The sequence below is a fragment of the Carassius carassius genome, chromosome 27, assembly GCF_963082965.1.
Source record: "Carassius carassius chromosome 27, fCarCar2.1, whole genome shotgun sequence".
Lineage (NCBI taxonomy): Eukaryota > Metazoa > Chordata > Actinopteri > Cypriniformes > Cyprinidae > Carassius > Carassius carassius.
Genome location: NC_081781.1, coordinates 21,553,194 through 21,566,526, shown reverse-complemented (window position 1 = coordinate 21,566,526; position 13,333 = coordinate 21,553,194). Strand labels below are relative to the sequence as shown.

The 13,333-nt window shown below is 38.5% G+C and overlaps 1 protein-coding gene across 1 annotated transcript; it reads right to left on the bottom strand.

Annotated features, from left to right (window-relative positions):
- Positions 1-304: 304 nt before the first annotated feature.
- On the bottom strand, positions 305-11,512 carry calm1b (calmodulin 1b). The gene is made up of 6 exons (XM_059513131.1): positions 11,367-11,512; positions 6,753-6,783; positions 6,519-6,662; positions 2,058-2,164; positions 1,804-1,939; positions 305-1,211 (listed from the first exon to the last, which is right to left on the bottom strand). The coding sequence occupies exons 1-6, from the start codon at positions 11,367-11,369 to the stop codon at positions 1,183-1,185; spliced, it is 450 nt and encodes a 149-aa protein (XP_059369114.1). The 5' UTR covers positions 11,370-11,512; the 3' UTR covers positions 305-1,182.
- Between the last annotated feature and the right edge of the window lie 1,821 nt (positions 11,513-13,333).

Sequence of the window (13,333 nt, the reverse complement as noted above, 5' to 3'; positions counted from 1 at the left end):
CATTTTCACCTGAAATATTGATACACCTAATTTAACTCTCAGATGTCAAAATGTGCAGGTCTGGCGAGTGAGAATCTGCGTCTTGGGTGGGAGGCAGTAAAGACTAGGAGCTTTGCATTATGCAGGTCAAACGACACTCGAGAAAACTTCTAGAGGAGCCGGTTGATTGGGTTATTAAATGTTTGATGACCTCATCCCAACAGGACGCTGTAATTTAGCTGAAACACACACAGGTGGTCTAGTGCTGTCACTGATCTACTGTATCTGAGCACCATCGGGATGGATGAGACGATGAATTCATGCGTAAAGTACATGGTCACTTTATTTGAAGAAAATATTAAAACAGTAGCATGTACAATTTGGAATGAATTCAAACTGAAGAGTGGAGTGCAAACTCCCGCAGCAGAAGCGGTACAGGGGAGAATTGACTGAAACAGAGGACAGAAAAGTGAAGGCTCAGCCAGACTCCTCCAACACCCACAGCATCCCTCCATCATCTCCATCCTGGTGCGAGACGGCCGCCCAGGAAAAGAAAGTCATTAAAACAAAACTAAACAATAGACAAAAAAAACAACTCAAACAAAACCAAAATCATGCCAAACATTTTCTACTTTTTGTTGTTTCTGAATTGTTTTCTTATTTTTGATTTTTACGTTTTATCCCCCACAATACATGAAAGCCCCATTCCACCGGAAACTTGATTTTACAAGAATTCTTTCTACGTGTGGTTCCCTTTTAAAATCACGAAACCCCACAATACATCACTTCATTGAACTCGGCACACTCTGATTGGCTGGAGAATGAGCTCCGGGCTCAAGCTGCATGCATGAAGAACAGAAAAAACGAGAGAACGAAAGGAGGATGGCCAGCCCAAACATTATCAAGAGCAGATGGAACTTAAGGAGTTCACCAAATGCTGTTTTTCTTCAGTTTGAAGGTAGTTACAGGTTATTTTTCCTCAAATAACTGATGCTTTGGGGACAGGATCACTAACCATTTCATGCAGATATTTGACTTTTTCCATTATCTTCTGTGTGGACAGAAGGATACTTTATTTTAACATTCAATTATTTTTAAACAGAAACATTATGAATAAATAAATCTTTTTTTTTCAAGAATAAGTAAAACATTTGACTGATTTTTTTCTTCTCTTCTAAGAGGGCACGGCAGGAGGAGGAGGTTTCACTTGGCGGTCATCATCTGTACAAATTCTGAGAGGAGAGATGGAGAGAAAATGAGATTAGGCAGTTGCTTTTGGCCGAATGCCGTGCTGTGCAGCCAGCTGCTAAATTGGTTGATGGTTTATTAATTTTTTAATCAAGAAGTGAAGGCAAAATTCGCACAGTAATTAGCGTCCCATTTCCAAACGGCTTTCATACGAGTCTAATCAAGTAGCTCAATTTACAGCAAAACAAAAAGGGGCCCTTTACATGTGCCCTGTACAAATATGGTGCATTCTGGGAAATGTGAGCCATTTTTGATGCACATAACTTAGACACTATGGTCATTCTAACATGGACAAGAATAAATTAGCAGAGATGAAAATCTAATGGAATTTAAGACTCTGAATCTGACCAATTCACTGATCAAGACTGATTCGAGTCTTTCTGACCATATGTCAGAAAAATCTATTGATTCTGTTGTTTTTGTTTAAATGTTTTTTTTTTCAATAATAATACTAACTACATCATCTTTATGTGATATTTTTGTTGAAGTAATATAGTTGAGTTACCAGATGGTACCTTTGAGATAAAAAGAAGACTAAATGGAAAAAAAGTGGGGACTGAAAAGTAAGCGACTTACCTTCATAGTTGACCTGACCATCACCATCTATGTCGGCTTCTCTGATCATCTCATCAACCTCTTCATCTGTCAGCTTCTCGCCGAGGTTTGTCATGACGTGACGCAACTCTGCAGCACTGATGTAGCCATTACCATCCTGAAGAGAAAAACTGAATGTCAGCCACTAAAAGGGCGGGAAAATCTCGGCATCACTGCTGTGACTCAATCTTGCCTGTATTAAACAGCCAAGTGACATAGTTACAGCTCAAACACACCTTGTCAAATACCCGAAAGGCCTCGCGGATTTCTTCCTCGCTGTCTGTGTCCTTCATTTTCCTGGCCATCATCGTCAAGAACTCTGGGAAATCTATGGTTCCATTTCCTAAGAAAATGGGAAGTGAGATTTTCTTGAAAACAAAAGTATGGACAGAAACATTCACCTCAGATACTCTCAAATAAACCAATTGTGAGACCCCAAATCACATAAAAGCGCCAGTGGATATGTGAATAAACACAAAGGCAGTTGATCCGCTGAAATGCCACTCTCTTGTACACATGTATGACAGTTAGCGGAAACTAGAGATTACGGTTTATAAAAATTTTTATACAGATATTTTTCTTACACAAATGCGTCGCCTTTTGTAGTTTATGTCATTAAATGCATCGACCTATCTAGTTCAACCAAAAATGAAAATTATATCATTAATAACTCAACCTTGTGTCGTTCCAATCCTGTAGGACATTCGTTCATCTTCGGAACACAAATTAAGATATTTTTGATGCTTTCTGTGAGCTTTCTGACCCTCCATAGACAGCAAGGATCCTAACACGATCAAGGCTCAGAAACCTAGCAAGGACATCATTAAAATAATCCATGTGACATCAGTGGTTCAACTGAAATTTTACAAAGCTACGAGAATTTTTTTGTGCGCAAAGAAAACAAAAATAATGACTTTATTCAATAATTCGTCTCCTCCCAGTCACCCTGTAACGCCATTTTGAAGAGTATCCACTGAGCTTGTTAACGCTTTGATCTAAATGTAAAAACGTGTCTGCGTACCTACAACATTGCAACCGTTGTTTATTTATGATACTCCCCAAAATGGTGATATAGGGTGACGTGGAACTGTTGAATAAAGTTTTTTTTTTTTTTTAATAAAAGAATGAATAAATTTTGTTGAATAAAGTTTTCTCGTAGCTTCTTAAAATTACAGTTGAACCACTGATTTCACATGGACTATTTTAACGGTGTACTTGCTACGTTTCTGAGTCTTGATCGTGTTACGATCCTTTTGGTCTATGGAGGGTCAGAGAGCTTTCTGAATTCATCAAAAATACCTTAAAATAATATTTGTGTTCCGAAGACGAACGAAGGTCTTACGGGTTTGGAATGACATTAAGGTGAGTAATTAAAGTCGACAAAAATTGTAGCTAAAGATCTTTATGTTAAGATCTTCATGTTTTGCATCTTCATGACACGTCCACCTAATCTCAGGGTCATTCGCCAGGGAAGCTCTCCTAACGTAAACAGCAATCGTCCCCAGGACCCTCAGTTTACCAATGAGCCATCAAAGGGAAGAGGTGGGGATTCACTAAGAGAGATCATGTGACTCACTCTGCATTAGCAGGGGATGACAGTCCTCGAGGGACAGCGGTGAGCCGAGTGACTGTGATATAAGATACACGGCTAGATCCCTACAGCTGGCACAGACTAACCACAGCTGACCATAAAAGAGCTAAACCATGTTTAACATTCGCCGAGGTCAGAAAAAGGTCAAGCGTGCGGTAATAAAGACCAGGCTGGATTACCAACTGGATGTGTGGAGCCACTGGTCTAGGATTAGTTAGCATAAAAGGGACATTTTGACTCTGGGTTGAAAGCTACAGTCCTATAGGTTGGAGCAGATGGTGATTTAATGGTGTGTGGTGTAATATAGTAAGATAACCTGAGAGTAAAACTCCTATTCAATGAACGACGAGCCACATTCCTTGCATGGCAGATAAAAATGCAAGACCTTTGACCTCTACAGGATGTTGAGTCATATTAGCCCAGTCTTTCACAGGTACCTAAGGGAAACACAATTCATTACTTGAAAGGACCACTCAGCAACACACAATTGTGCTGAAATCAACCATTTCCAGGTCACTTCCAGTGTCAATTCTCAAAATAAGTTCTTCTTCCCCGGTGTCCCGGGAACTGGGTTCGATAAGTGTGTGGGAATGAGATGACGAATGCAAAAGAATGGGTTATGCAATTACTTTTATTTTCCACTACTCGCATCATTGCCGTCTGAACTAGATCACGTCACGGTAGGCTGCATCCCATAGGCCAATCGATTCGCTGATCGAAGAAAACTGGCAGAACGGCTTGCAATCTGACAGGCTTCACTCTTTGCTGAGAGAGTGCTGAGCGAGTGGATCGTCGCACCATTGGATGCTGTTTTATAACAGCAACGAGTGGATGAGATTAAATGATCTCACAGACAGGCTGTACTTACTCCAATGACAGGCGTGTGAAAAAAAACCCCTGAAAGCTCATCTTTTCAACAGCATATATAAATTAAAGGTGAAGGGTGTCATTTTTCACAAAACTTGCTTTGCCAGTTTAATATGCTGAGACAAGTGGTTAAATAACAAAGAAACATTGTGGAATAAGGAAAATTTAAATAGTTTTACAAACAGAGTTTAAAACATATCATGACTTTGAAAAACATTTTCAATAAAACTTTTAGTCTAATGACTAATCTACATTTCATGAAATGTCACGTGGTGTAACCAAGTAACAAGTCCTACTTTTATTTCCAAATGTTATTATTATTAAAAAAAAAAAAAAAAACCTTTATGTAAAATTCTCTCACATACCATAAATTATTAATTCATACATAAAAAGTTTTTGTGGTGTCGCACTGCATGACGTACAATTTTTCCAACCTAAACCAAATTTGACTTGATATAAATTATCTGGAGATAGATAGACTTTGACATATAGTCATGAAGGTCTGCAGATGTCCTCTCTATATGTTTTTATTTTGCTAGAGAGAGAGGGGGGGGGGGCTGGGCAATTTGACCTAAAATCAAAACCTAGATTACGATTAACATTTTTTTGGCAGTTCTTTAAAAGGACTGTAGTGTAAAAATACTCCACTATTAAAGTGCCCCTATTATGCTATTTTTAAGGTTGCTAATATTGTTTTATGAGTCTCCTAAACAAGTTTACATGTATGCAAGGTCAAAAAAACATTAGTTTTCTCAGAAAACAGATTTAATTTTACCCCCATTTCTAAATGATGCATAAACGACTCGTGCAAAGCAGTTCAAAGAACCAGTCTCTCTAAACCCCTCCCTTCTGTGAGCCCCTCACTGCTGTGATTGGTCATATGGCGTAGTCCTTTGTGATTGGTCCAGAGCCATAGAGAGATCTCGCAACGGCTCTGAAAGAATGACAGCCCTGGAGACTTTTCAATACACGGAAATGATGGTATAGATTGTAGCTTACCAACTCGAGCCGAAGACTGATGATGAAACAGTTGAAGTGGTTGATTGACAAGAGACTGATTCACAAGCATGACTGGAGCAGGATATTTCTCAGTGGTAAGTGTCAAGTGTTGACAAGTTCGTGGTAATTATGAGATGTGATCAAACAACTCTCACAGAGTAGGATACATCGTCTTCTCGACATTATGTTAACCACACAGAAATTTGGGCAGGCAAGTTGGCGACATAAAACGTGGACAGACATTATGCAAATGTGTTACTTCGTGACACAGAGCCGTAACAGAATAAGAATTTAATGACTGGCTGTTCACACAGAACATGTCTTTGTACCTAAAACCGTATGATGCAACACTCAGGAATTTATTTTTATTTTTTTAAAGTACAGCACAGAATGCCTACTCTGTAGTGTTACGTCAACCTGCTACTGTAAACAAACGCTCACAACGCTTGCCCCGCCTCCAAGGTCTTCTGATTGGTCCACTGTTGTTAAACTGACATTGATGAGCGGTGCTGCGTGTCAAAGTTCAGATTCTTTTAACGCGCCACTCACGTGCGAAACACAGCAAAGCACGAAAGCGCAATGGTCATACACGTCCGTATAGAGCTGCCGCTGTAGTATGATTTTAAGGGTAAAGTATTAATTATGGTGACCATACGCCCTCTTTTCCCTGGACATGTCCTCTTTTTGGACCAAACAAAATGTATCCAGTCGGTATTTCTAAATTGGTCATTGTGCTTACTTTGGGGGCTTCTTTAAAGCACCTTCTGATTTGTACCCAAAATAGGATGGACTGGCAATTATGGAACGCTATAAACTTGTGCAGAAAATCCACATACGCATTAACAAGATATAATGAGATGAATTGTAAGGACAATGAACACTCACCTGCGACATTATATGGTTTATCTGTTTTCTTCCTTATGATATGATAGTTGCATCATCCTGATATTTTTTACTTGATTGCGCTTTGTAAATTCCATTTATAATCGTATCTTTTAATAAATCAAGAGTTCACTGAGTCACTTGACCCAATTATAAATAATCCATTTGTAGACTGGTTTCCTGAACAAACATTCTCTGTATGTCTGAGCAATCTGACACAACAAACACCAACACTGGTTCAACCCACAGTACGAGTTTGTGAAGAGTGTCCTTTACGAAAATTTTTTCAAACTTCGAAAGAAACCAGTGATCAATTTCATTCAGCTGTGATTTATTGTTACTTTCAAAAGGCACTCACCATCAGCGTCCACCTCATTGATCATGTCCTGCAGCTCTGCCTCCGTGGGGTTCTGCCCCAGTGACCGCATCACTGTGCCCAGCTCTTTGGTCGTGATGGTGCCGTCTCCATCCTTGTCGAATAAGGAGAACGCCTCCTTGAATTCTGAAATAAGAAAAGGGGCGGTAGATGTATTGAGTGTCTGCTTCAAAATACACAAATCAAAGTGATCTGATTACATGCGTGCACTCTCACCTGCAATCTGCTCCTCTGTTAACTGGTCGGCCTAGAAATCAAAAAGAAAAGAAATGCTGGTTACTAATTAGAGACATGTCTGTTTTAGTATTTAAAAAATAATGCAATTCATATATTACACCTAGAAGAGTCGGATCATTTGGATCAAATAAATAACACACTGATAATGTGACACTTGTAGCATGAAGTACACTCTTAAAAAGGTTATTTATTGGCATCAGTGGTTCCATTGAGAACTTTTAAGAACTATGGAACCTTTCCTTTAAGATTCTTTAAAGTGGAAAAGGCAAAAAGGCTTCACACTAAGAAAAAACGGTTCTTTTTAGGAACCGGTCACTGAAAGGTTCTTTGGCATCACAGCCATTGAAGGTTTTCTAAACCACCTTTGGTTCCCCAAAGAACATTTCAGTGAGCAGTTCTTAAAAGAACCATTTTTTCTTATTGTGAAAAGCATTAAGAACTTTTTCCAATATAAAGAAACTTCTGTGCATCTGGAAGGTTCTACACTCTTACAAATAAAGGTTCCAGCAGAGGTTTTTTCCAGCGATGACATATAATAAAATATTTTTGGTTCCTCAAAAGACCTTTCAGTGAACAGTTATTAAACGAACCTTTTTTCCTTTTCAGAATATAAAGAACCTTATGCATCGGAACCATCAATGCATTGCCAATAAAAAAAACTTTGGTTTTAAGAGTAAACATTTTGTGTTTAAACTTCATGTGACATCCAAACAAAAATGCTTTAGTCCACACAGTGGCATCAGGTTACAGGACACTGACCGACAACCCAGGCCTTTGGTTAACAGCGAGGAGAGAAAAGCTTATTGTATGAGTCTCAAGAGCTTGCTAAAGTGGATGAGAGGAAAACAAATAACCCACATAATGAAGGGAGGAGTGGGGCTAATGGGCCAAAGACAGAGGAACACACCACCATCACTTCAATCACACTAATTAATTATTCTACTTCCTTTCTGCATTAAGCAGCCATACTCACATGAGATGTCATATAACATGCAGCTTAAGAGCCTTTCTGATGCACATGCACTGGATCCAATAGTTCCAGCAGCTGAGTCACTGGCAGATATAATGAAGAAAGTGCACTGGTTTGTTGGACAAGAGGGTCTTCCTGCTGCCAGCTGTACGGTTCATTTCATTCCTCATTCATGCTCATGTGCCCAGTACCCACATGAAAAAAGCTCATCCGGGGGGATGGGGCGCTGCAGAGGAACAGACGCAGCTGCTCTGGGACTCCCTGACATCCAGCGTGAGCCGCAGAAGACCGTTTGAATCACTTCTCTTGTAAAATGGCCAATGAATGGAAAGTAGTGGTTGTAGGTTGATAAAAATATCACAAACACACACATTTAAGAAGATGCTCTGACACCAGATGATTCCCGTTCAACAACATGCTGTTTTTCCTAAACCTGTTCATCGTAAAGCAGACCTACAGTTAATAGGCCATTAGGAGTGGAACTGACAGAAGAAAGTGAAAGTGACGTGACATTCAGCCAAGTATGGTGACCCATACTCAGAATTCGTGCTCTGCTTTTAACCCATCCGAAGTGCACACACACAGAGCAGTGAACACACACACACACACACACACACACTGTGAACACACACCCGGAGCAGTGGGCAGCCATTTATGCTGCGGCGCCCGGGGAGCAGTTGGGGGTTTGGTGCTTTGCTCAAGGGCACCTGAGTCGTGGTATTGAAGGTGGAGAGAGAACTGTACATGCACTCCCCCCACCCACAATTCCTGCCGGCCCGAGACTCAAACTCACAACCTTTCGATTGCGAGTCCAACTCTCTAACCATTAGGCCACGACTTCCCCTATTTTCTAGCAGTTTCCAATGAGGTTGTTTTGAAGATCTTTGACTACTGAACTGTTTGTCATATACTCATATATATCGTCCAGGCCAATATTCTGCAGATATCAGTTGTGCCATAGCTATGTGCTAATTTCCCTTCCAAACCACAATTCATACTTCATCTTCAATCATTTTTCAGTTTGTCAAAATTATATGTAATTTTCATAAATGTATAATTATATACAATGTTTATTCCAATATTACATTTAAATATATCCCTTTACAATTTAGTGACAAATACATTTCATTTCCCACAATTTTCAGTTTGTCAAAATTGTGTACCTATACATGGATGACTGTATATATATAATTTTAATCTGGATATTAAATGTAAATATTACATACTCACACAATCTAGTGACTACTACACATTTTTCATAATTGTTAATTGATGTCAAAATTGTTTTCTTTATTTTCATACCTATACATATATAAAAAATTTTTATTTTAATATTACATTAATATATTATATCCCCACCCAATTTAGACAATTTTTTTTATTTACTATTTACATTTAATTTACATTTTCGTACACTTTTGTCAGTTTATGTCAAACGTTGTCTGTGAATTTCGCAGATTTACAATTGTATTAAATATCATACGCACACCATTTAGTGTCAATTAAACTGCATTTTTCATAATGATCAGTTTGTCAAAGTTGTTCTGTAATTTTTAGACATATACATATATTTATAACTTCATAAACAGTTTAATGCAATAATGTATTATGTACTACACATATAATTTAGTGACAATTCAATATTTTTATATATTTTTAATATTGTCAACATTTTCTTTATTAGTTATTTTTGTAAAATAATGAGGCAGAGTTGGCTCTATGTGAAATAAGTACTGAAAATCGTATCGGTCTCATAGTTGTAAAACTAATAAACAATTTCAGCATCAAACTAATGATTACTGCACCTCTAATAGCAACATATTGAGCATTTACAGACAATCTGACCACAAAATCAAGAAGTAAACCAATCTGAGTTGAACTTAAACTGTTCCTCCTCTATTTTTCATCACACATCTGTCTACTAAAGGATCTCTACAACTCCACAGCCTACAGAAACCACAGGACCGAATCAATCCAGCTGTACTGACTGTGCAGAGACACTACTGTCACCCATCAGTGTTGAGAAGCGCCGTTCTACCGCTTATTAAAATGTTCAGGCAAATGAATGTAGGTCAGTATAGACACTACAGCATAATCCTCAAGAGTCCCAACACAGGGGAACATTACACCATAACTTCACCCAGGACAGCTGGCTCCTACCAGATGCTGTTCCTCACTATTAAAATACACACAAACCACCTCCAGTGAACCAAACGCATATCTACTGCCAGTCCAGAAACATTCAACCATTGCACAGAGTTCGATCTTTCACAGTTTAGAAGACTGACGGAGCTCTCACCTCGATTTTCCTTGGAGAAGAAATGAAAAATGGACACAATTGACACAACTGTTGACATACGGTGCAAGTATAAGTCTATCAAATAAACACCAACAGCACAGCTCAAATAACATCTCAGATCTTGGAAGAAGTTAATGAGAAACTTTAGGATTTTGGCATGTAAAAAAAGAAAGACTTCATGTTCAATTCAATGACTTTTGCCATTTCTGTGTAATTCATTGTGAAATTTACCAGCAATTTCAAAAGAGTGAAAATTGTTTCAACAACATTTTTGTGTCTAGACAAGACACGCGAGAAAATAAAGCTTAAGAGAAACAACTGAGATATTGAAGATACATAAATAGTGATTTCTGGTTCCTGCAGGGAAGCTAAAAAAATCCTCCAACAGTTTTCGGTTTACTTGGATGGATCACACACACGAAATGGCGAACAAGACCTCTCAGATTCAACAAACAAAAAAACCCCAGACGAGTCGACAGACGTTTCACAGACACACCTTTTATTTGCATAAGTGACTACAGACAAAATACAGGAAACTGGGCACCCATTACCATAAGGCTACACCCTTTCAGTCCACGCAACATTGTGGTTTGGTTAAAATACAACTGCCTGTCATTAGTGAGGCCTTTAAATGTGTGTGAAGTGGTTTTAGATGGGAAACACTGGCCCTGCCGGTGTGATATTCAGTCTTTGGAGGGGGTTTAAAGGGAGGTAGATGATGCAACAGACGCTGGCGGAGCCACATCCTCTACATCCTCATCTCAGACACATCTACAATCATCTCCTTCATGTCCCATCCATCATATTTGACGGATATTAGCATAAACATCCTTATCTTTCCAGCCTACTGACCCTCTACACCCCAGCCATTGGCATGAGCCGTCTGTCTAATTACAATATCACAACTACAGGTTTCAGTGTGATGTCATGTTGATCTAAATTATTATTTTTTTTTAATCATACAGTAAGACATAAAGAGAAAATAACAACATATGGGATGTATTACACATCATTTGATGTGTGTAACCCGTATGTAAGAAGGATGTTAGTATTGCGCAGTTGTAGATTCAGGGTTCACTCTGACTGTTGCATCACTGAACTAAAGCAGGTAACTAAATAAATAAAGCGTATTTTTAAAAAAAAAATGCGTATCGTTGAATATCTTATCTCGATAAGTTAACGTAACTTTACATCTCCAAACTGTAACGCTTATACCAAAAGCATATTTCTAAGTAAACTAGGCAAATTTGATGCGAATGGACTTGTTAAGATTCCGTCTGGCAGAGTAATGCGTTAATAGTATATGAAATAAATTATTACATACCATGTTTGTAGGGAATTAAGCGTGATAATCTCCAGACTCGGCTAAACACAGGTCTCTCCGGGGTGAGCGTGCACTGGAGCGGCTTTCTCTGGCTGTGCACTCGGCGAGGAGCGCACGTGTATTCATCCGCCGCTCACTTCCTGACTCAGCGCGTGCGGAGCGGCCCTCAGCCAATCAGACGCGCCGTTAGAGCGCAGGCAGACCGAAGCACAACGATGCAGTAAACAGTGGGTATGTCTTCCTGAAGTATTTCAGCATTAGGATGATGGATTAATACAAGTCTGGGCCAAATAATACATCTTTGCATAATATTAGCATGTCCCGGACCCTGGTTTAGAGAATGTGAATAACTGTTGATGAATTGCCACTCAATCAAACGGATCGACTTATTGTTCATTAAGTGATTTTTGTGTTATAGATGAATTAATTATGCATTGTCCAGTCTGAGACACCTAATAATTAATGCAGTCTATTTATATACATAATCTTATAACCCAGAAGAGGAACAGTAATTTCCCCACTGAAGAAAATAATAATTATATATATATATATATATATATATATATATATATATATATATATATATATATATATACACACACACAAGGATATGAATAACTAATGCTGATTTTTATTTTTATTTTACTCACTTAATTGCTCATTTTGTTCAGTTCATTGCCAGAGATTCAGTAATTATCGAGGAGAGGTCGGTGGAACCTCATGAATAACACACAAAAACGCCAAAGCTAATTTAGGGCCTATGTTTATGTTTGTGTGAATTAGAAGAAGATTCTGTGGTTTGGAGAATCTTTTGTTAAATCCAGATCAAGTTAGTTAATGCCATTGTTAGATAATTATTAAATTAACACTACTTCTGCTTTTATGAAGAACAGGCTCTTCATGAACTCAGCGGTGTGTGGCACTAGTGTCTCCGGTGGAAGGATACGCGTGGATTTCCCTCCGCTTGAGACTTCACGGCGTCGGTTTGTCACGGAGCAGCTGATTGGTTGACGCAGACCTGCAATATTATACACAATGTTAAGGGGGGCATTATTGGCCGCCCTGGACCTGCAATGCACCAGGCAACGGTATATAATAGAAATCCCATCAAGGTGCTCACGGTAAAACGTAAAGTCATTGAATTATACTATGTTAGTATTGGGCTACATTTACTTGTATTGTACCACACTGCAGTACATTCTCTATAAAGAAAAGAGGAAGTGCATCAGGTTTTACACACAGAGAATGTTCAGCACTTTCTATTGGCTAATATATAACACAGAGGGCCGACCCTCAACATTTTTGTTGTTAATAATATATTATTTATTTTCTATAATATGATTGCACACACACACACACACATAATTTAATAATGACATTTTGTATTTAATTTATATATATCTCTTATATAGTATGAAATAATTATTATATAAAATAATTCAATTATTTAAATATTTGAATCCTACTTTCTGTCTCTATATGTATTGTTTTTATTTATATTTTATCTCTAATACAAGTAACTATGTGCTACACAGTAACTACATCACTACATCCCACTTCTCGTTAATTAAGCAAGTGTTTGTTTACAGTAATGAAACATATTAGTTAAGATGTTATTTGATCAAAATTGTCTATGGTCTAACATGACACTTTGTGTCCTTAAGTGTGGAAGATCACAGATGGATCAGCTTCTTGAATCGCACACTGAGTTCTTTTACTAACCTGTATAATGTCTTATATGAGGCCTGTCATGAAGAAGCTTCGCCTCAGTGACACTGTCAAGTGGTCTGCATGCAGCTTTCGTTCTACGTGAGCTAGTCTGTGATTGCTGAATGTGCATTGATGTGCATGCACTGACGGATTTAAGGAGAGTGCAGCACGGATCCTGTGAAGGGCCGCAGACTGACAGCTTTCTGCTGACTGCAGACTTTCATTAGTTGCTCTTTTACATCAAGGAATGCCCCCTC

What these genes read in the sequence shown, in the direction of transcription:
- calm1b (XM_059513131.1), bottom strand. An exon ending in AACAGAGGAGCAGATTGCAG is followed by an intron (nt 6,663 to 6,752) that starts GTGAGAGTGCAC and finishes TTCTTATTTCAG; the next exon opens with AATTCAAGGAGGCGTTCTCC. An exon ending in TGGTCAGGTCAACTATGAAG is followed by an intron (nt 1,212 to 1,803) that starts GTAAGTCGCTTA and finishes CTCTCCTCTCAG; the next exon opens with AATTTGTACAGATGATGACC.